Genomic DNA, 23,723 nt, shown 5'->3' on the forward strand with positions numbered 1-23,723 from the left:
TTATCTTAGCTTGTAGCATAAGGAGCTGCTCTGGATGTTGTAGCAAATGCAGGTTTTCTTTAAAAAATCCTCACAACTGCCAGGCAGAAACCTCCAAAAAACAAAATTCCAGGATAAAAAAGACAATCCCTGCAATTTGGCAGGTGATGCACATAGAGGGGAGAGTGAGTGGGGCTGTTTGGCTCAGAATCCCTCTCTCCTGGAGTGGTGCTGCCTTGGATTCAGCACAGGCTTCTCCATCATGCCAGTATTCCCCAGGAGTCTCATTTCTCCCCATCTTCCCTAGACTTTTTGTCTGATTTCAGCCATGTTAAGGTGATTGTTTTGGAAACATATTTTACACCTGGCTTTATAACTGGTGTATTATTTGTTGACATGTATATGTGTATATATATGTGTGTGTGTATGTGTTTATCTCAAGCTCTTTATAAAGCTGATAATTTAGAGTATTATCAGTCATGGCTTTTTGAGGAAGCAGTGCTGGATTCCTTTATCAAATTACTAGGTAGCCTGAGGATTAAAGGTATTGCTGCAGTTATGAAATTAAGAATAAAAAGCTTTCCCACTCCTTGGAGAGATTTAGGAAGATAGAGGAGAGGGGATCCTGCTGTGCAGCTGTTCTTCATTGGGCTTGGATGCAGGAATCATTGTATTTGCCATGTTTGATCCAGTTCTATCCTAAAAAGAACTGTTTCCTCATGTTTTTGCCCCATTTACGGGGTCTGGGCTTGTTTCATTTCTCCAATTTCCTTTGTGTGATAAAAACAAAGAATTCCTAACCAAAACATAGGTGTTTTCCATTTCCTCAGCTTTATTTTTATGGAAACTCAGGTCTCTGCTTACCCCTGCTCTCTGTACTCTTGGGGAGAAACTAATGTGTTAGTGAAAAACATTCTTGTCAACAAGTTTCCAGCATGATAGAAGAGAGGATAGGAGCTGGTTTAATTGTTACAACTTTTATTTTTAGTTCTCTCCTGCGAGGAAAGGAACAACTCGATACCTCACTTCCACCGGTGCCGATGGAACAATCTGTTTCTGGCAGTGGCATGCAAACACCATGAAGTTCAAGTAAGACTGTTTAGATAATTATAATTATTTTAACTCAAGGATGAATTTATTTTTAATTTTGGCATAGAGAGGAATGCTGAGATAATGAAATAAGGGCGTTTTCTTGCTTAATAAACTGGTGTGTGGGGCTGGAGCAATTTGGGATTCTGTGGCATTTGAACCCAAAGGGGAGGGAGAGATTGGGGTTGTTATTTCTGGGGTTTGTGCTTTGCAAGACAAAATTGTGGAAGAAATTCCAGCTTTTATATTCAGGATTAAATCCTTGTCCAAAATGTACAGGCAGAAGAATTAATTTGCTCATAATAAGAAGAATGTACATATGTAGATGTCATCAAACCCATATTTACTTGGGAGGAAATGCTATTGGATTAATGGTTTGGCAGGGTCTGTTTTAAATAGATTTGAATTGGTATCATGATAAATCAATTAAATAATCTTCAATTTAGAGAATTGTGGCTTTCTTATTAAACTGAGGAAGAAAATTCCTAAAATGAAAAATAAGTTCTAGCAGACTTAGGTGAGAATTATAAAATTAAGAGATTTAAGATGAGCATGTTGACCTCAGCCTGCTGAACTGCAGGGAACTGTGTGTGTTGAATAAAGAAGGAAAAATAAAAATGTTGTTTTTTGCGTGTAGGGATCGTCCTGTGAAGTTTGCAGAGAGGTCCAGGCCTGGTGTTCAGATCTCCTGTTCATCTTTCAGTTCTGGTATGTGTTCAGCATCAGCCGTTTCATGAATTTGGGGCCTTGGGTGACAGTTCTGTTATTTCTCTTTAAATACAAAGAGTGTTAAACCCTTTCCCAGTTATTTTTACCACTGTCAAATTGGGATTGTTGGAAATTTTCCCTGAAAAGTGTCTGCTTCAAGCTGCTCTTTCTCTTTTTTCCTATAATTGAAGCTAAAATATCTTGACCACTTCCAAGGCTTTCAATCTCTTGTTTTGCACATCAGAGATATTTCTCTGTAACATCCTTTTAAGACTTTACCTCGTGAAGGTTTTGAGTGGAAAGTTCTGGAAATCCTATGTCGAAGATTCCACTTTTGCTAATCTTCCAAATCTGGCTGAATTCTAAGAGGATCAATTCAATGTATTGGAAAATCTCAGCGTAACAGACCTCCTTTGCAGCTTTGAATGAGCAAAATAAAATGATTTTTACGAAGAAAATGATGTAATTACTCATTAAATTTGCTTTTTGAAATTGAGAGCCCTTGTAGAGCCACATTGCTTTTTTAAAGCTAGAAATCCTGAATTAACTAAACCCATTCCAATGCAGCAAACCACACAATAGTGCCATTTCTGGGCAATGTTGTAAAGAAATTACAATAAAATACCTTAATCACTGCATCCCAATTCAGCAATAATTTCTCTGCTGTGTGTCAAGTAGATAATTGAAGTTGCACTTAAATGTTTTATTTGTCATTTACCTGTTGACATTGAAATTTTCTGTTTAAAACTAGTTTGCTGCTTTGACAAGAAAGCAGCAAATTAAAATAAATGAAGTTAAGTTGTTCCTTGGATGACTTCTTCTCACAGAGAATTCTCTTTTAGGTGGCATGTTCATTGCAACAGGGAGTACTGACCACGTGATAAGAATTTATTATTTGGGCTCAGAATCTCCAGAGAAAATGGCTGAGCTGGAATCTCACACGGTAAGAGGCAAATCCAAAAGAAAATCTATTTTTCTACCCCTTTATCTCATTTCAGGAACTTGGTTTCTGTACATCCTATTTTTTTTTATTAACTGTCTAGAATTTGTTTGGCTTTCAACACTGTGGTATTTAAATGCCTGGAAAATTGTGGGATGTTTATTTTTAAATCGCTCTGAGGCAAGAGGTTTGTGCAAAATGCATTTCATTCCCCCGGAAAACTGAGGGAGCAGGTGATTTTCCCTCATTCTTGAAAAAAGTTTGTGTTAGAATGAGGAATTAAAACAGTTTTAATGCACAATGTCATATCACAATGTCATTTTTTCCCTATTAAACTTGCTGTTGAATGTTTAGTTAAATCCACATAACAAGACAAAGTAATTCATGTTTTGGTCTGTGCTGTCAAAGTTTGGATCATGATGGTAATTTCATTTCGAAAATAAAGCTTAAAGCATCTTTTTTTCAGGTAATGCAGAAGGGTTCCCATAAAAATTCAAACTACAAACTTACCACCTCAGGAACATTTTATGGATTAAGCCCAAGGTCTGAATTGATTCCCTGAGCTTCAGTGGGAGTCATGGCTCTCACGTTTAAGTCTCAAAGCCAACACATCAAATAAGTATTTTGTTCACAAAAGAAAAGAATATTTTCTGTATTGAACAGGTCTGGAAGAAGCTGTAATTCCTTTAATTTCTTTAAATCCACTCTTAATCCTGCAGACAGCTGTCAGCCCTCCCTAAAACAAATCCCAGTTACCAGGAGTTAGAGACATCAGTGGGAGTAAGGAGAGCAAAGCATGGAGCCAGCACAAGTATTTGGCAAATTAAAAAAGGGCAAAGCTATGTCTGAAACGTAACATTTGTTTCTCAACGATTTGTAAGTGTTAATAAAGCCAAGGTTTGCATTTTTGGGATTACATTTTTCTATGCACTTTCACGTTAGGTCTAAAAATGGCAGGAAACCATCACCTCTCTGAAGTTTTCTATTTCAGTGTTTTACACAATGTGTCTGGGGAAGTTTTAACTTCAAATACAACTGTTCCGTACTTGAAATTTTTTTTGACAATCTTTTTATTTGCTAAATAAAAAGCTTGTCATGAAGATCTTTTAGGCTGAGTTTTTCACTTCTGTTGTTTCCTTCCTTCCTGTTTAGGACAAAGTGGTTGCAGTGCAGTTCTGTAACAACGGTGACAGGTGAGTGCTGGGCTTTGGACCTGACAATGATGGTATTTAATTTTCCAAACAACATTTCATGGAAAATTTGGCGCAACAGGAAGATTGCCCACGGGCTTGGCTTAATCCTGGGCAAATTATTGCGGTGTGTTGCAAGATGTGTGTCATGTCCACAGGCTTGAACTCGTTGTCCTCTGCTGTAACAACACAAATGTTCTGTAACTGTGCTTTTAATTTGTTTTTTCTTTCAAACAGCAAATTGGAACCCAAATTTTATAGCCTTTCTGTGTAAGAACAGCCTTCCTTCCCAGGTAGCCCCCACAGAGGGGTTGCTTGTGGAGTCAGAGCATTGTAATCAATGTAGTCTAAAGCAAAAGTTAGTAAATAGAGATGTTGTTAGCCCAGCTTTTGCTCCTATTCCTTATTTTGCGGGGTAGGAGATTTAAGGGATGTGCCTTTAAGGGATGAGCCTTCCAAGCCAAGCTGTAGCTGTGCACCTGTACTTGGAGAGCTTTGTCATGTGAAGTTATGTGAGAATGTGCTGGTGTAATTGTATCACCAGTTCTTTCCAAGCCATGTGAGAGGCAATGAGGTCACATACTCACTGAAAACTATATTCTGTAATGATGCTTTGAATGGAAAAAAGGGGCACCTTCCTTTTTATTTTAATATAAAGAAGTAAAATTAAGAAGAAAATTAATTTGTCACAAGCATTTTCAAGCTCTTTTTCATCACAGTGAAAAAAAATCAGACCAAGGAAGCTGAAAAGGTGAAACAATCACTTCATAAAATTGAATAGATTTGCCTTTTAAGTGTAATTTTGTATACAAATGGAATATACTTCCAAAGGTGTTGGCCATCCTGTGAAAATATATTACTTGAGGAGCTTTTTTCCCAGTTTCTCAACAAAAGTGATTTCTGTGACATTGATGGCCAAAGCATTATGGTGTGGTTAAATACATTTCCTGGATGCTTAAAATTTTTAAATAAGAAGGGGTTTAAAAATTAGAATATTCCTGTTCAGCTCCACAGGCAGGACAACCTCCTTGTGCTCCATTTGGCTCTTTCCCTTGCCTGTCTTCACCCTGTCCCTAAGTTAATGTATTATAATTTATGCCAGACTCCTGGCACGCAGTTTTCCTTTCTTTGCTGCCACTCTGAGCTGCTCCAGGGATTTGCTGATGTCATTAAAAAGGGAATGTGCAGCTCATATGAATTACGACATTGAAGTCATTCCAAGGCCATCTGCTGCTGGAGCCAAATGTAATTAATGTTGTGGGCTAGAAACTCTCTTGTACCCCACAATATCTGATAGGAAAATTGTAACCTCGTGAGCAGGAGAGGTAGAGATACACAAGTACACACTTCCAAGTGTATATATATCATTTATTGGTGTCCATGTGGGGATGAAACCATCTTTATTCAGAATTTCATGGGTTTTTTTTCCCTTTGCCCCATAGCTTAAGGTTTGTCAGTGGAAGCAGGGATGGAACAGCAAGAATCTGGCACTACCATCAACATGACTGGAAGAGTCTGATCCTGGATATGGCTACAAAAATGACAGGGTAAAGCAAAGCAAGCAGAACACACCTCATGGGCACATTTACCTGCAAGCTAAATCCTCCATCATGTTGAAAACTGGTTATTTGCTTCCATTTTGAGTTAATTTCAGTGCATGTATTGAAAATGTCATGGCACTGTCAACTTACACAGTTAATTTCACCCCCAAATAAATAATAATCTGTTGGTACTTCCCTATCCTAATGGTTGAGGAATATTTAGCATTTTACACATGAAATAAGAATGTCAAATAGTTTATCTCACAGAAGGAGGTTTTGGTGGAGCCCCAGTGATCATATGCTAATACATATATCCAACATGGTTCTTAAAATTGTATTTCTACCTTCGATTTCCAAGTAAGAGGTGAAATTAGTGTTTAGTTCTCAGGTTCAGTTAGGGTTTCATGTTTTTCTGAGATCCTCAAGTGACTACTTTAAGTGCCCTGTAATTGAATTGTAATTTAATATTCCCAACAACAAAGAGCAGAAATGGAGAAACCCATTAGGTTCTTGCTTTGCAGAATTCTCCATATTTCAGTGGCTACACTTGCAGTGTTTGCAGTCAGAATGCGAGTTGGGTTTATTTAGCAGGTTCCTGCTCATCGTGGAGTTTACTGATACTGATGACTGATAAGAAAAATGCCTTGTAGAAAAAAGCTTAATAGGTCTGAAAGTAAGAATTGGGGTGGAGGAGGATGATGACAGTGGAATAGAGGAGGAAATGTCCTTTTTAAGGAAAGAGAGCTCTATAAATCTCAGTGGCACTGAATATTTCCCATATCTGGTTTTTACCACTGCAGAACCATCCTTCCTCCTTCTGCCTTAGCCAGAGTCACAGAGGTGGCTGTGAACCATCCTTCCCCAAAATTCATACTGAATTAGCTCTCCTAAATGTTCCCATATGTCGTTATTGATTTATTCCTTTTAAAATTACTGATTTCCTTAGAAACAATGTGGCATCTGGGGAGGACAAGGTGACCAAGCTGAAGGTTACCATGGTGGCTTGGGATCGATATGATGCCACTGTCATCACTGCAGTCAACAATTTCCTCCTCAAAGTGTGGAACTCATCCACAGGGCAGCTTCTCCATAGCTTATCCGTGAGTACAATTCCAGGGGGGAATCCCAAATGGATGTAGTTCACTCTGAGATTGATTTGAGGCTAAACTGCATCACCTGCATCAACTGCATCATTCCCCTGTCAAGGATTTGGTGTTGAAGTATCCAGCTGTCCCCTGCCTGCCAGGAGGAGGGTGTCCCGTGGGGAAAGGAGCTGATTGCAGAACCCTGGTGATTGCTGGCTGACAGGGAACCCTTTGGAGGCTCCATTCATGCCCTGATTTCTCCTTCCTCCCATCCCTCCCCATCTCAGCGGTGCCAAGCAGTGACAATGCCAAACCTGTGGCAGGAATGGTGACCAAGCACAGTTCCAGTAAATTGAGGTGTCCTGGGTGACTCCCTGCTCCGGGATGTCCTCTCAGTAACTCCCAGCACATCTGGAGATACCACATGGAGAAATGCAGCTTCTTTTTTTACCCCCTGCTGTCGTTGCAGGGTCACGATGACGAAGTTTTTGTTCTGGAGGCTCATCCCTTTGACCAAAGGATTGTGCTTTCGGCAGGACACGATGGGAATATTTTTGTTTGGGATATAGACAAAGGAACAAAAATTCGCAATTACTTTAACATGGTAAGAAGGATCACAGAAGGTTTGGTTTATTCTTTTTTCACAAAACTGGTCTTGGGACAAAAGCAAATTTCATTAAATACCTCTAGAGCCAGTACAGCTCTGAGATCTTTGGTGATCTTGCCCTATGTTTACAATTAACATAAAATGTAGACTTCCAGGTGGTTGTTCCAGAACATAACATTAAAAGTTGGGCTGAAATTTCAGGACAGGGAGAAAATGTGAAGTTTTACTTCGTTTTTCAGTTTAACTTCAATAAATAGAAGTGTAAATCAGTCTTGAGTGAGATGAGAAATCACAGAATGAGGATTCAGTACGTGTTGGAGCACAGGGGAAATGTTTGTGAAAATGCTGTTATAGAGAATGTATGGTTGTGAAAGGAATTCTCTGTGCTTGGTACAGATTGAGGGCCAAGGCCATGGAGCTGTTTTTGATTGCAAGTTCTCACCAGATGGGCAGCATTTTGCCTGCACAGACTCTCATGGACATCTGCTACTATTTGGTTTTGGATGCAATAAATATTATGAAAAGGTGGGTTGAATGAATTTTAAACTCTTCCCTGTCTTGACCTGATTTTGTCTTAGAAGTATTGTGCTACAATTTATTCCCTCACCCTGCCCCAGACAAAATAGTAATTAGGTCATGGAGCTAAATCAAATTATCTGTTTATCTAAATCAAAAAGATTTAGGCAATAGACTCTATAGATAGAGGAGAAAAGCATTAACTTCTCTGTCCACCTCTCTTGGCCTGTTTTACTGTTGAATTTTTGCATCAGGCCTTGGTAATAAACCACATTTGTGGCAGGAATCTGTTCTTTGTCATAACATTCCTTGTGCTGATCCCAAGTGTAGGAGTTGTGGTTTATGGGAGCCATTCCAGAGCAGCAAGACAGCTGCAAATGGCCATTGATTTATTTCCTAAATTGCTTTTCTTTCAGATTCCTGATCAGATGTTCTTCCACACGGATTACCGGCCCCTGATCCGGGATGCCAATAATTATGTGCTGGATGAACAGACTCAACAGGCTCCACACCTTATGCCTCCTCCATTCCTGGTGGATGTTGATGGAAATCCTCATCCCACGAGATTCCAGCGGCTGGTGCCAGGGAGGGAAAATTGCAAGGATGAACAACTTATTCCTCAGCTGGGATATGTGGCTAATGGTATTCTGTCTGAACATCATGAATAACACAAGTGTGGCACAGTATTGAGCACCAGCTCCTGGGATGGTGCTGTGGGGATGTATAAATTAATGGTTTAAATTCAGTATACTGATAGAAGAGGAGATGGGGTGGGGTTATGGCAAAAAGGAAGTGTGTGGAATCAGATTGACTGGAGGCAAGAGTATTCCAAAGTCTGGGGATTTTTCCCTGGTATATGCCAGATGTTTAAAGCATTGTCTGTTAACCTCTGTAACCGTGGATGTGAGGAAGAAAGCAGGAGGGTGAGGAAGACATGGAAAAAACAGCTTTTGTTTTTTAAAACAGTTCTTTTTTCTCAGAGACACAAACTTCTGCAAAATGCTGATCCCCCAAAAAGACCTTCCATTCTTACCTACTGAAGCATAATTTCTTTCTGCTTTTTCTAAGGGTTTGTGTTTATGTTCTACATGTGGTCTGGAGTTTTAGGATGTTATTGTAACTTCTCTTTTAAACTTTGCCTCCATTTATTACATGAGAGCAGAAAGCCAGCTGGTAGTCAGATGTTTTGCAGAGCAGACAAATAGTGGTGCAGAGTTCTAAATGGGATTATTTCTATGGTGTTTGATAATACAGAAATCCATCATTTTATCAGTATTTTTGGCTTTGTTCTTGTCAAGGTGATGGTGAGGTGGTTGAACAAGTCATCGGGCAGCAAACGAATGACCAGGATGAGAGTATCCTTGATGGAATGATCAGAGAGCTCCAGAGGGAACAAGATCTGAGACTAATTAATGAAGGAGAAACTCCTCCAAACCCTCCACTCAATAGATCCCACTCTGTTAATGGAGGTTAGTGTCCCAGCCTTGTCTTCATCAGTTTCTTCCTTATCACAGGAAGGACTGATCAAAGTGTTAAAGTCAGGTATAAAACGGTGTCTTTGAGGATGCTTTCCTCTCCTCTTCCTGTACACCTTGTTAACCCCTGTGGAGCAGTGAGATGTTCTGTAGATTCCAACAGAGGAATTACAAATTTAAGGGGCAGCTGAGGGCACCCAATGGTCTAACCAGACTGTTTCTGATTGCCTGGAGTTGTTAGACTGGAATTATTCCTGTTCTAAACCAGTTTTCTGAAAAATAAGCATGAAATTCACTGTATTGTCTTGATATCGATGCAGAGATGAAACTTCATAACTGCAAAATGCCAAAATGAAAGCGTGTAATTAAGGGTTGTCAGTGGAATACAGTGTTGTGACAGACTAATGGTTTCCTGCTGCAGCACAAGGCTGAGCATCAGTGCTAATAAAATAAACATGTTGCTCTGTCTTAGTGTTTCCTTAGAAAGCTTGAGATTATTCTCCTGGTAAGTGTTCTGCTACTGTGATTTTATATTTAATACACAAAGTGATTAAAAATTGAAACCACGCTCAATCAGATGTGAGCAGCTGAGTGAGTGCAGCTGATGGGAGGGAGCAGATGCCCAGGACTGTGCTGCAAGTCAGCCGGAGCCTTGGGAGAATTCACAGCTGCTAATAAATCACTTGTAGGTTAAGTGACTGATTACATGTGTTTGAAGTAGATTTCCTGGCAAAGCCCATTAGGATTTGGATTTGGAATTGCTTGTGTTTCAATTCAAGAAGGAGTAAGAAAAATATCAGGGAAGTACAGGAAAATGCATTTTTGCTTTGATCTAAGTTGATATGTCAAAAAGGTTGCCTAAAAGGCAGCTTCAGGTCACACAAAGTCTTTCCTGCCGCTTAGGATACGTTGATGTTTCGTACGGCCCCAGTTCCCAGTTTTATTTGTGTGTCCCTGTAGCTGTGTAAAGGAATTTCCAGATATGACTAGTGTGGAAATTAAAGCAGTTGCCTTCTAGATCTTGCATTGATCAATGACTTTGCCGCATGAACTGCCCATTTGAGTGAGTTAATTAGACTATGTATAAAGTATTTAAATAGCCAGATATTTTTATATAGCTTTGCACAACCATAAATGCAATATTTTCATGTGATTTACTGTATTTAAGCCTATGGGAATTGTGTCGATAAGTAAGGACAATGATTGCAGTGATTCCATTATTACCAACCTTTGTTTATCGATCTTTGTGCCGTCCTTAAGCTTTAAATTGTGGATGGGATACAGGAAAGGAATTGTTCCCTTTGAGGGTGGGGAGGCCCTGGCACAGGGTGCCCAGAGAAGCTGTGGCTGCCCCATCCCTGGAAGTGTCCAAAGCCAGGTTGGACGGGGCTTGGAGCAACCTGGGATAGTGGAAGGTGTCCCATGGCAGGGGGTGGAACTGTTTGATCTCTAAGGTCCCTCCTAACCCAACCATCCTGTGACTCCATGGTTTTATTGATGGTTCATGGAAGTGAAGAAGCTCTTTCTCTCTCTCTTTCTTCCTCCCCCAGCTCTGCGCAGCCCGGGCTTGGACGTTGCCTCCCCGCCCAACGTGGGGCTGCGCAGGAGCGGGCAGATCGAGGGCGTGCGCCAGATGCACCACAACGCGCCCCGCAGCCAGATGGCCACCGAGAGGGACCTCATGGCCTGGAGCAGGAGGGTGGTGGTCAACGAGCTTCCTCCAGGCATCAGCAAGTAAGAGGCTAAGTGGGACAAGGGATTGAGTAGTGTAATGTGTCTGATCCTTCCGTGCTCCTGGAATGGTTTTTCAGTGATGCATCAGCTTTGGGGCTTGGTTGGTTGGGTTGTTTGGAATATTAGGATCAGAATGGAGCGTTGAGAATGGTAATTCCTTCTTTTCACAATTCAGTCTTTCTTCAGTAGTTCAAATACTGCATTTCCCTCCAGCTTTGTCTAAAAAAGGCTTGACAATAATTTTAATACATTGGAAAATAATTGTGGATGCTCAGCTGACAAGTTTGCTTCCTTAGCTTGTGATTCCAGGAGTGAATGGATGGATGCTGCTAGGGGGATTTGTGCATGGATTTCTTAGAGCAAGACAAGTATTTTAATGTTTATATTAATGAGGCTGTTGAGTTACATGATGATTTAATGAACATAATGTGTGTTTGTTATGTATAATTAGGGTCCAGGAAGAATGTCGAGCTGCCAAAGGTGAAATAGAAATCAGTTTATACACTGCTGACAAGAAGAGAAAGCCATCTTACACCTTACAACGGGTGAGTTAATGCCCTGGAAGAGAAAACCTGGGTGGGAAGCAGTTCTGAGCATGGAGCAACAAAAATAAGACCAACAGAAAACCCCAAACCAATTTTATTGAATTATTTAGAAGATCAGTAGTCCTAATTGTTTCTCTGGCTCACTGTCTTCCTTCTGTAATTGTGATTTCGCTGTCTATAACATCCAAATATTGGTAAATCTCTATCCTTGAGGCTTCAGTGGTGGGAAGATGCTGGGAAAGGAAAAGAGCAGAGCCACAGTGGGTTTTCAGTTTGACTTGTGGAAAGTAGAGGTGCCAAACTTTTACAAGGGGCTGGATTTATCTTATGCAGAGTCTGCAGGAATTTTATAGGAAAAAAGGTGTTTTCAGTCATTTCCTTTTCAAAGACTGCTACTTTATAAAGTAGAATTTCTATTGAACCAGAAATCCACACCTGAACATCCACAATGTGTCAGAGATATTATCTAATTCTACAATGATTTCCTACTGCTCAGTTGTACGGGAGGTGCCACACTCAGTCACTGTAACTAGGCACCTTTTAACTGTGTAACTCATGAGTAACTCCCTGCTCTGTCCCTGTTTGTGCTCCTGTCCCCGTGGCAGAGCGAATTCCAGGCGGGAGGCGGCCGCTCCCTGCGCAGGAACCAGCGGAAGCGGCAGCACGCGTACCAGACCCGCTCCACCATCGAGCACAGCCAGCAGGGAGCCAGCCAGAACCCCTGTGCACGCCACGAGTCCGACAGCTCCTCTGAGGTCTGAGCTCCCAGCAACCTCCAACAGCTCCCCTGTTCCCAAAGCGTCCACTGTAGGGAGGAAATTCGTGCAGCCGAAGCTCAGCTGGAGCTGGAGCTGCCGGGACTGGAGGGGACAGTAAAATGAGGTTTTTCAAATGTATTCATGGCAAAAGGCAGTGTAAAAATAACATTGGCCAGTTCCAGGATGGGGATGGTCGCCTCACAAACAGGGACAGGGACAGGGCAGAGGGATTTAACTCATCCTTTGCCTCTGTCTTCAACACAGATGATGGAGCAAGGGGGTCCCAGTGCTCTAAGCTGGAGGGCCGTGACTGACAACGATAAACTCCCAGTCAACCCTGAACTTGTGTGGGATCTGCTGCTCCAGCTGGATCCCTGCAAATTGATGGGCCTGAGAGAATTCATCCAAGAATCCTCAAATTGCTTCTGATGTCATCATGAAGTCTCTCTTGATGATTTTTGATCAGTCTTGGGAATCCAGAGAGGTCATGGCAGTGACAGGACCCAGGGAACAGCTGGAGCTGTGCCAGGGGAGGGTCAGGCTGGAGATCAGGAAAGGGTTCTTTTCCCCCAGAGGGTGTCGGGCACTGCCCAGGCTCCCCAGGGAATGGGCACGGCCCCGAGGCTGCCAGAGCTCCAGGAGCATTTGGACACCGCTCCCAGGGGTGCACAGGGTGGGGTTGTTGGGGTGTCTGTGCAGGGCCAGGAGCTGGACTCTGATCCTTGTGGGTCCCTTCCAACTCAGGATATTCTGTGATTCTCCATGTGGGAAGAAACACTCAGGTCATTGAGTCCAGATCTGGGATTTGTGGTGTTCCTGTGGCATGTTGGTCTTGGAGAATGAAGGATCATTTACCTGAATGCCAGGACAGTGTTCAAAAGTAGCTTAAAACAGCTCCTGTATTTTTGGAAACCTGAAACATTCTCAAGTAAATTTAACTGGGTTGTGTTAAACCACTTGCTATTTTGGGATTTCATACAGCACATGGATTCTAGGTCAGCACTTTGATTTCATTTTGCAGTGCTTTGATTTCATCTACATCTGTAGACTGCTGTTGAAAGAGATTGAGTATTGGTATTAATCATTGATTTTGGCAAGGGAAGAACTTAAAATATACCAGATTAAATATAACTTGTTCTCCTTAAGGAGGAGACTGAACATTGTTGCTTTGTAAATGCATTGGAAGTACAGAACAGCTCAAAAAGCTGGGCCCTGAGCATTAAACTTAATAATCAAACATTTAAATAAGAATTCATTCTATAGTTCTGATATAATTAAAATTCACATTTGTTTCTATAGGAGCTATATAAGGATATATTATAATATTAATTAAGGAAGAAACTGTGGACTTATTTATTTAAAGCTAAACCAGCCCTTAAATACAGAGCTTTCCTCAGGTGACACAACTCCCTTGCAAACAAAGCTGATACATTTTACCCTTGGCCCCAAAATGAATCCTGGTGTTTTCACTACAGGAAGATGAGACTGTTGGCACAAGTGATGCATCCATGGATGATCCTGTGGCAGCCTGGCAGAGTGAAAGCAGTTCCAGGTACCTCCACTGGGCTCTGAATTGGTAACACTGCTTTATTGTGGGATTGAAGTAAGACAGTTGATATTGAGATACTCAGACTTCATTTTGAAGACTGATTTTTAGCCAGTTCTTCATGAGCCATTTTATATTGTGATTTTTTTTCTGTTCTTTTTATTTTCAAAGTCAAAAACAATTTTGAAAGACATTTATAAAAAAATGTTGTCTTTAATTAAGAGCTACTTTAAAAAATCAATGCCAGTTTGCCATATAAATCCTGCACGTGTGTTATTTGGTATTAAAGAAGTCAGAACTGGATTTCTAGGGAAGTGCTCTAGTTCTTCAAATGTTTTATGCATTTTTTGCTGCCAGTTCTTATGGAGTCAGTCTGTGAATCAGTGAGATAATGAGAATTGATACCAGCCATAGATGTAGTTTTACTGTGAGTTTCAACTTGATAAAATAATTTACTGAAATCACCAATCAGAGAGCACTTGGTTTCCTTTAAATTCACACGATAACAAAATTTTGTGCTAATCCTGAGCAGAACCAGGAGAGCAAGTTGAATGTTTGGACCTTCCAATCCACTGTGAGAAAACTGAAGTTTTCTGTTCTCTTTCTTACAACGTTTTTATTATCTACAGTGATTCATCAAGTGAATATTCAGACTGGACAGCAGATGCTGGGATTAATCTGCAGCCTCCAAAGAGACAAACCAGGCAGGCAGCTCGGAAAATCTGTAGTAGTTCTGAAGATGAAAATACGAAGAGAACAAAAGGGCTGGAACCAAAGCGAAGGAAACTTAAACAGCCAAGGAAAAAGGTCAGCAAGTGTAATTCCTAGTGTCTTTTTTACTTTATGAATATGAATTTAGGATTTAGTGGTTGTTTTCAAAGTAAAATTTTTCATAAATGGGTATAGAGTAAAAAAAAAAAAATTATAGAGAGCACAGTAAATGTGGTACCAGTGGTACCAAGAAATTTTATTGTTTGTTTAATTGTGCTTCCATGCTTCCCACAGGTGATTCTCCATTACAAATGCCATTTTTTCCTCCCAGATTTATGTTCTTCGCTACAGTCAGGTTTACTCCAGGGTGGTTTTGTTGTAAAATTATAATGCATCTGTATTTTATTGGCATGGTCAGATTTCTTTTTCCTGTTTGTTTTTTTTTAAAGATATTTAGAATATTTATAAAAATACAATTTATTTCTTTATTATCATAGAACCACGGACTGGGTTGGAGGGCTCTTAAAGATCATCTCATCACACCCTCCTGCCACGGGCATTTTAATGATTTATGAATGTTTTAAGGCATTTTAATGATTTATGAAGGTTTTAATTTTCAATTATATTTATAACAAACTTGTCTTATTCTCTACTATTTAGTGGAGATTTTGGGAAGGATGACACTCCACAATTTGCTTTTCCTTGTATCTTATCTGCAGTACCTGCTGCATGATGAGTTTTCCATGTGTTCTGCCGTAGTAATTAACTGTATTCTGAATATTGGATTTTGATTGCATTCTAAATATAATGCAATATATTTAACTTCTGTATGTAACTTACCTGTATTAACTCCTGATGTGCTGTGTTTAGAAAGCCAGTGGGCTGCTGTCCCTGGAAGGGGAGCCCAGTGAGGAGTGGCTGGCTCCACAGTGGATCCTGGACACCATTCCCCGCCGCTCGCCCTTCGTCCCCCAGATGGGAGATGAGGTACTGCCCTCAGCAATTCCCACATTCCCAGGGAATCCTCAGCTCAGCTTGCTTAGGACTGTTCTACCCAGCAATATTTGCAGGGAATTGTGCTCAGGACAGCCGAGTTTTGATAGCTTTGGTAATTCCCAGACAGTTTGTTGTTAACAGATCCACGTCCTGCGTCCCTTTTTCTGCTTGGGTAACTTGGGATTAGCAGGAAGAATTGGTTGTGCATCTTCACCTGCACGTATCTTAATGATCTCAGTTTTAAAGCACAGAGCAGGTGCCAGTTTGGGGGCTGATATAAATATTTTTAACTGGAATAGTGGTTTATGATGAAATGAATCAGTGTGCAATGTGTTCTGAAAGGGATAAAACCTGGTATAGAATGAACAGGAAGAGCACTATCAGTAAAATAGTTTTCTCTATTTTTCTCTTTTCATTTTCTCTTTTTTTCTCTCTTAATTTTCTCTTTTTTTTCTCTTTTAAGATCATTTACTTTAGGCAAGGCCATGAAGCTTATGTGAGGGCAGTGAGGAAAGCCAAAATTTACAGCATTAACATGCAAAAACAACCATGGAACAAAATGGAACTCAGGGTAAGTTCAAGAGATACTTCAAAGAGCTGAATGTCTCTGTAATGTTAAACTGACGTGAAAAACCAGCATGAAAAATGTAAAGAAAGCATTACTTCAAAATGTTAATATCAAAGTTTTAATTTTAAATATTAAAGTTAGTTTTTATTAGCACAAAGTCTTTACATCTGTTCACTTCCTGGTTTTGGACTTGATTCTCAGGGATCTCTTTCAACACAAATTATTTTCTTAAACACTGAATTCATTCAGAAGCCAGCACTGCCGAGCTGGTTGTGGTTCTCTCAGCACTCTACAGTGACCTGAGCATTTGGGTTCTGTTTCTTGTTTTTAATGTTGTGGTAAGAAGTAAGAAATCATGGTGTAAACACCTAAATGTGTGCAGGAGTTCTCTTAAATGCTGGATCTTGCTTTGCATGAGTTCCCGATACTTAATCCACAGGGTTGACAGATTTTTTCCTGCTTTCCTCGGATTTCATATCAAGAGAAGAGCCCATATATGTCCTCATATTCACTGAACCATGCCAGTGGTTCTATTAATGAAAATAATTACTTTACTGGGAAAACACCCAGTTACCAGTCCCAGGGATTCAGTGATTCCAGCTGCAATTTTCCAAGGCATCATCAGTTTGTGAGGAAAAGGAAATAGCTCTTCACTGAGGATGGGCTTTGACAGGACATGAACATAAAGGCTATTGTGGAATTTCTGTTTTCAGAGGAAGAATTTCCTTTTTTCCCCCTGTGCAAGAGTGAGGGGTCTTGGGGTAGGTCAGGGAGAACCTTTGGTGTGCTTAGAACTGGGTTTGTTCCCTTAGAATTTTCTTAAATAATTTGTGGGAATCATGTTCACATACCTACCAAGGGAATGAGCTTCTTCATTTTTCTTTTTGAGGTGACAGTGATTGATTTTAGTATTTGAAAAAGAAAAATTAATGGGTGAAATTACCTGTGCTGTCAAGTGGAAACATATTTGGAGTTTATTAATATGTTTCACTTTAAAATGGATATTTTTGTTGTTGGCAAGTTAAAATAATGCTGTTCCATGCTTCTTGCTAACTAGGAACAAGAATTTGTGAAGACTGTAGGAATTAAATATGAAGTTGGGCCTCCCACACTCTGCTGCTTGAAGCTTGCATTCCTGGATCCAATCACAGGCAAAATGACAGGAGAATCCTTTTCCATAAAGTAAGTCACTGGAATGCTGATGACATTCTTCAAGAGCTTTCCGTGCTGTGTGGAAGCTTCCCCCTCCTCCTTTCTTATTTCCTGTGCAAGGCATGATGATGGCAGTAATGATTATCCCAAATGCTTGGAATCTGAGGACTGTGTAGTTCATCTAGAACTGTATTTCTGGGTAATAATAATTTTTTTGGTCTTATTTCCTGAAGGTACCACGATATGCCAGATGTTATTGATTTCCTTGTGCTGCATCAGTTTTATAATGAAGCCAAAGAGAGGAACTGGCAAATAGGTATTTTTTCCCCATTTCCATGTGTTTTGCGCCAGTTCTGCAGCTGTTTAATGGGATACAGTGTCTTTATTACACGACAGAAAGGACTATACACACGTGATATTGTAAAGATTATTGGAAACCTTAATTTGATGTTTGCTGCAATTCCTGTAGCAAAAAACAAAAAGAGAAATGAGAGAAACTGTTGCAAGGGCTATGATAGCAGGAGAATCTCCTGATCTGTTGGGATCTGAGGCATGAGGCAGCTGTGAGTAATTCCCAGAGATGTGCAAGTCCTGCCCTGAGGGGAAGGGCTCAACTCCTGTAGTGCAAAATGTAAGGATGGAATTAGGGCATTCACAAAAGATGGAGTTGATTCTCTAAAAGGAAATATTTAGCAATTTTTGATGTTGTTCTTTTGCTGAATGCAATGTCTGCCCTTCCAGGGGATAGATTTCGCAGTATAATTGATGATGCCTGGTGGTTTGGGACTGTGGAGAGTCAGCAGCCTTTCCAGGCAGAATATCCTGATAGTTCCTTCCAGTGCTACAGTGTCCAGTGAGTATTTCCATGTCCTGGGGCTCCTACACAACTCAGAGAACTTGAAAAATAGGATCAAGAACCTCAAGAACTAGAATCCCTTTTTCCATTTAAATACATACCCAGACACTTTATTTACTTATTTAATTTAATATTCACTTATTGTACTTTTTATTTGTTACTTACTTTCTATTTATTTTAGAATATTTAGAATATTTACTTAATTTTAATATTTACTTATTTCATTTTTGAATTTATTCCTAAAGCAACACTTCTGGTGTAAACAATAGTGCAGTGACTCTATAGGAGATACAAGAGAATAATAGGGAGTTGGAATGGCTTATTCCTAACAGGAGTGACCTTTTGGGTCAAATCTGGTAAAGAAAAGGTGTATCTTTATATTCAGCTCTAACTTGTGTATTTGCATGTATTTTTTTAATAGCTGGGACAACAATGAAAGAGAGAGGATGAGTCCATGGGACATGGAACCGATCCCAGAAGGAAGTAAGTGTGTGTGGGATTCCTGTCCCTGTACAAAGCAAACAGCTTTGGGGCCCTGGATTTACTCTCTGGAATTGTTCCTCTCCAGCTGCGTATCCGGAGGAGGTCGGGGCTGGAGTTCCTGTGACCCCAGAGGAGCTGACAGCTCTTCTCTACAAACCCCAGGAAGGAGAATGGGGGGCCCATTCCAGAGATGAAGAATGTGAACGAGTAATCCGAGGGATTGAGCAGCTTCTTTCCCTTGGTATGTCTGGAGAGAAAAGGGGGAAGGATTAAGAATATCAAGGTGGTGGCACAGGATTGAAAAGTAGATGGGATGGAGTGCTGGGATTTGGTGGGGAGTATTAGAAGTGTGCTCAACTAAATTACTGAAAAGAGCCTTTTAAATTTCGTATTTCAGTTTCCAAGCTATATTCCCTTTTTTTCTGGAGCTTCACCTGATTTCTTCCAATGGGGCTTCCTAGTGGGTCATATCTAAGTGTTAAAGAACAAAACATTGAACTAAACCCCGCAAAACCAACAAACGAATCCTCACTAAATACCCTCACCTCCAAATTCCTTGTAACTGGTTTGAAGCCATTTAAGAGCACACTGTAATTTAAATTCTGCCTCTGTTCACACCCAGGACATGTCTGTGTTCTTACTTTATGGTTCCTGTTGTAGTATTCCTGTTGTAAGTGCATATGCCACGTTCCTTTCAGTCAGATTTGGCTGCTGGCACACAAGTCTCAGATATGATACTTAAACCAAAAGTGCTTTTTTGAGAGTAGGAATAGATGACACAAGAGGAAGAACCCTGCCCTGTGGGTAATGACATTCTCAGCTGTAGGTCTGTGTTGCTTTTGCTGAATTCTTAGACACCCCAGAAACCATTAAAAGGAATATTGGTATAACATCCCTTGGAGGCATCTAAATTACTGTGGTCTTTTGTCTTGCAGACATTTCTAATCCCTTTGCTGTTCCAGTGGACCTTAGTGCCTATCCCATGTATTGCACTGTCGTTGCTTATCCAACTGACCTCACCACGATCAGGAGGAGGCTTGAAAACCGGTTTTATAGGTGAGTTTGGGTTTGTAGCTGATATTTATTACAGCCTCATGGAGGACAGTGTGGAGCTGAATGCTGTGTAAACTGCATAACATCAGATTGGCCTTGGGCAAAGTGAGTCTTCCTGAGCAATGAATTCTTCTGGCCACGTTGTTAAGGCAAAAGCTGCCATAGCTGGATCTGCAGTATTGGTTTAACACCCTGAGCCTTGCTCTGTGTTGGAGGCAGAGCATGTTTGCTTTGTTTCCATCCCTCCTGCCTTTGAACAGGGGCTTTGCTTGTGTTGCAGTTGCCAGAATAATGCTGGAAAACTGGAAATCTCAGTTTTTCCAGTTAATTTGGGAATAAATAATGTCCTGCTCTTCTTTTCCCCTCTGAGGACCACCTGTTTCTCCTTGATCTGAATTCCTAATTCCTTTTTTTACGAAAGAATCCTACTGAATGTGGAAGAAAAATAACATACACCTTCCTCTCCATGCCACTCCTTTCATTTTGTGTATTTTTCAGGAGAATCTCTGCCCTGATGTGGGAGGTAAGATACATTGAACACAATGCCAGGACTTTCAATGAGCCAGACAGCCCCATAGTCAAAGCAGCCAAAATTGTGACAGACGTCCTGCTCCGCTTCATTGGGTGAGTTTGGACCTCACAGACCCCACAGCTCCAATTCCTGAGATCCTTCATTGTGTACCTTGGTTTTTGTCACTGTCCTGCAGAGATCAGAGCTGTACTGATATATTAGAAATCTACAACAAGGTGAAAGCAGAAGATCTGAGCAGTACTGATGAGGAAGAGGAGGTAAGATCATTTCCTTTCCTTTTAAAATTCAGCACATGAAAGAAATTTTGCTTTTTGTTGAGTCTTTATTTAATGGGTAATTGCACGGAGTTTTGGAGATGAGGCTGTTTAGGCTCACCTGGGACAATAAGCTCCCTGAAGTAAAAATGCTTCTTGGAACTGCCTGTCTTTAGTCTTCTCTCAGCACATGATGTTTTGTTGGAAGGATGAGTAATGAGGGGAACGGGGAAGTGGAGCTGTTACTCAATCGGAAGGACAACAGCTCTCCATTGTCAGCCAGGCAGCAGAGCTGTTTCCTTATGTAATTCTGTGTCATTTCCCATCAGTTGATCCCTGGAGTGAAATGTCAGGTAGAATCCAGGTTAGATATCACTGCCTTGAGCTGTTTCTCTCTCCTTACACCTTCTCCCCTTCAGTGCAGTTTGAAATGTGCTGTAGTTCCTGTTGCCAAGTGCCCTGTGGTTGTTGTTGGCTGGGTTTTAACCCTTTTTTCCGTGGCTGAGGGTGCATCCAGACCTGCCTGTGTGTGATCATTCCCTTTGCCTTTAGGTGGCAGAAGTAGATGTGGATTCAGACGCTCCAGGCACTTCCTCTGGGAAAAGACGAGTGAGTCAACTTTCTGCTTTGGTCATTTTTTTAAAAACCTTATTTTAAAAAAATATCTCCAGCAGTCAGGTTTCAATGCAGCTAATCAAAATAGCAAGGCTGGAGCTGAAATATGGCAGCTTCTCATGTGTCTGAGTGTTATATATGACCAAAAAAGGCAAATTTGTCTAATTTGCACATTGCTGTGCCATCAGCTCTGCTTTCATCTTCCTGGATTTCTGTTTTTAATTGAGGAATGCTTTGAATCAGAGCACTGGGAAATTAATAGGAACTTCAAGTGAACAATGTGAATATTCTGATAAAATCTGCAATACCTGTTTCCCTGCAGGTGAGACGAAGAGTGAAGAGGCAGCCCATGAAAGCCAGTGCTGATGCTTGGAAGGAGCAGTGCCAGCAGCTCTTAAACCTGATTTATGAACGAGAGGACTCAGAGCCTTTCAGGCAGCCTGTTGATCTCTTCTCTTACCCTGTAAGTGCAGCTTCCACATCCAGAATTGTTCCTCCTTTGGCAGGGCATCCATGCTGGGCATGGCTTTGTCCTCTCCCTTTATGAGCTGATGTTTTCAGGGAATTATTGCAACAACTCTCAAAGTAAAATAATGACTTGAGCCACTGGATGAACACTGAGGTGATTTTAGTGCTGTAGGATTTGAGAGCTTTGATTTTTTTCTTGTGTGTTCTCACAGGATTATCGAGATATTGTAGACACTCCCATGGACTTCAGCACTGTGAAAGAAACCTTGGAAGCAGGAAACTACACCAGTCCTTTGGAATTCTACAAAGATATTCGCTTAATATTCTGCAACTCTAAAGCTTACACTCCTAATAAAAAGTCTCGTGTAAGTAATAAATTTTAAAGCCTTTTTTTTAGAAAGACCTTGGCCCTACATGAATAAAACACATGAAATGAGGTCTGAAGAGCAAAGTGCTGCTTGGTGTAATAAAAATAACCAGGGTACACCAACTCTGTGGTTATAAACTTGCTTTGTTCTGCTGTCCCAGATCACTTGTAACATCCATTTTCATATGGGATGATGGTCACTGTTGTAGCTGTTCTTTGCAATGTTTGTAACAGAAAACTGGGCACCAGTTGCTTTTACTTTTTTCAATAATTTGTCCCTGGAAACAAGGAATATAACTTGATAACTACACATATTGTGGATGAGGGTACACAGAGGCAAGGCCTAGAAAGAGGATAGGAAAGTGGTTTAAAGATTTTGGCATCTGGTTTACAGAAATTCAGAACGAGGACATTTTGGGTTGCTTCTCTGTACAGCTCTGTAGGGGTGGTGTAAGGACAGTTCACCAGGGATTTAGTGCAAAAACAAAGGTGAGGAGGCATGAAATCCAGTTGTTTTTCCCTTGGTATTCAAGTTATCTTAAGGCCTGCTTCCATGCTTTATGGGGATTGACAAAGTATTCCAGTAATCCAGATAGCCATTTTCCTTCAACTCTGGAAATATTTTGTACTGTTATTAAATCCTTTTATGAAAACACTTTCTGTTGCAAGAATACACATAGCCCATGCAAGGAAATAATCTGTAAGGAGCCTCATAGTGGAACATCACCGTGAATTTTTTCTTTGTGCTACAAAGTCTGGACATCTTTGTGATGGTTTTTTGGTTGCTCTTCAAGTTACTCAACTCCAATAAGCCTGACCATTTTTCCTCACTGCAGATTTACAGCATGACCCTTCGACTCTCTGCCTTATTTGAGAATCACATGAAAAACATCATCTCTGAGTACAAGTCAGCAGTGCAATGTCAGAAGAGGAAAAGGCCTCGGTACCGAAAGCGGCTGAGGAGCAGCAGCAGTTCCCCTTCAACCAGCAGAGCATCCAGGTAAAACAGGGATGGTGAGCCTGGCTGGCAGTGCCATTCCAGAAGACAGTGGGAGATGTGCTTTTGGGAATAACCAGCAACAGTGTTGCTCATTTCCACATGAAGTTGCTCTTTTGGGAGATAAAATCATGCTCAGTTTGTAGTTTGTAATTCTGGTAAGTGAAAGATGATGTGGTTACAAGTGTTCCCTCTGGAGGAAATGAAAGATCAGCTGTCTTTTTACCTTTTAACTGTTGAAAGAAGTTGTGTAACACTTCCCTATGTTCGTCTGATACATTATTTAAGTAAACTGACTGTTGGTTTTAAAAAGGGAGATAAAATCTTGTCCCTGCAAACTCCTGTACCTGTAGCAAACAGCAGCATGGTGTAACTGTTTTTAGTGTTATCACACATGGGAAAAAGAGATCATTTGTGTGATGCAAAAATCAAGGCACTTTGCAAGAGAAATCAGTTTTGTATTTGAGTCTTTGGTGCTAACAGATTTATCTCTTCGGGGTATTCTGTGTTTGCAGCCCAAAAGGGAAACAGAAGCAAATGAAGATTCAACCTAAACCCAACCAAAATACCTCACTGCCCCTGACCAGGACTAACTCTTCAGTCTCATCTCATGGTGAGGAGAAATCCAGCCTTTCTCTTACAGCAACTTGTCTGTGCAGGTTGAGTCTGATCCTCATGAGACACCCACCCGTTGAAGGAGCAAGGTCCTGGAAATGTGGTGTTTGTAGGTTGTTTTAGCTGAGTTTGGCTGTTGGAAAGTTCTGGGTAAGGATCAGGGAATTGGGAACTGGGTCTGGCCATGTTAAGAATCAGTCCAGTGACAAAAGCCCAGACTTCCTGTGTATGGGCTTCTTTCCTACAGCAGTTATGGATAAATTAATCCTACTTGGGATTACATTCAGGAGGAATTTGTCTTTCCATGGCTGCAGAGCAGCTTGGTGAGATTACCCTGACTTGG

General features: G+C 40.8%; 1 protein-coding gene across 1 annotated transcript in view; it reads left to right on the top strand.

The window, feature by feature from the left end:
• Positions 1-23,723, top strand: part of BRWD3 (bromodomain and WD repeat domain containing 3) — a 50,083-nt gene that overhangs the window by 18,687 nt on the left and 7,673 nt on the right. Inside the window, exons 9-38 of the mRNA XM_048318931.1 lie at positions 968-1,068; positions 1,706-1,776; positions 2,619-2,719; positions 3,869-3,909; positions 5,349-5,453; positions 6,394-6,547; positions 7,002-7,136; positions 7,536-7,664; positions 8,072-8,297; positions 8,954-9,124; positions 10,681-10,864; positions 11,316-11,409; positions 12,015-12,164; positions 13,643-13,719; positions 14,343-14,520; positions 15,295-15,411; positions 15,884-15,991; positions 17,046-17,170; positions 17,374-17,456; positions 17,882-17,993; positions 18,418-18,479; positions 18,565-18,720; positions 19,415-19,535; positions 20,031-20,156; positions 20,240-20,321; positions 20,871-20,927; positions 21,256-21,396; positions 21,614-21,766; positions 22,605-22,768; positions 23,281-23,378. Of these exons, the coding sequence (XP_048174888.1) occupies positions 968-1,068; positions 1,706-1,776; positions 2,619-2,719; positions 3,869-3,909; positions 5,349-5,453; positions 6,394-6,547; positions 7,002-7,136; positions 7,536-7,664; positions 8,072-8,297; positions 8,954-9,124; positions 10,681-10,864; positions 11,316-11,409; positions 12,015-12,164; positions 13,643-13,719; positions 14,343-14,520; positions 15,295-15,411; positions 15,884-15,991; positions 17,046-17,170; positions 17,374-17,456; positions 17,882-17,993; positions 18,418-18,479; positions 18,565-18,720; positions 19,415-19,535; positions 20,031-20,156; positions 20,240-20,321; positions 20,871-20,927; positions 21,256-21,396; positions 21,614-21,766; positions 22,605-22,768; positions 23,281-23,378 (3,622 nt within the window). The remainder of the gene's footprint in view (positions 1-967; positions 1,069-1,705; positions 1,777-2,618; positions 2,720-3,868; positions 3,910-5,348; positions 5,454-6,393; positions 6,548-7,001; positions 7,137-7,535; positions 7,665-8,071; positions 8,298-8,953; positions 9,125-10,680; positions 10,865-11,315; positions 11,410-12,014; positions 12,165-13,642; positions 13,720-14,342; positions 14,521-15,294; positions 15,412-15,883; positions 15,992-17,045; positions 17,171-17,373; positions 17,457-17,881; positions 17,994-18,417; positions 18,480-18,564; positions 18,721-19,414; positions 19,536-20,030; positions 20,157-20,239; positions 20,322-20,870; positions 20,928-21,255; positions 21,397-21,613; positions 21,767-22,604; positions 22,769-23,280; positions 23,379-23,723) is intronic.

Source organism: Corvus hawaiiensis, chromosome 14 (genome assembly GCF_020740725.1).
Source record: "Corvus hawaiiensis isolate bCorHaw1 chromosome 14, bCorHaw1.pri.cur, whole genome shotgun sequence".
NCBI lineage: Eukaryota > Metazoa > Chordata > Aves > Passeriformes > Corvidae > Corvus > Corvus hawaiiensis.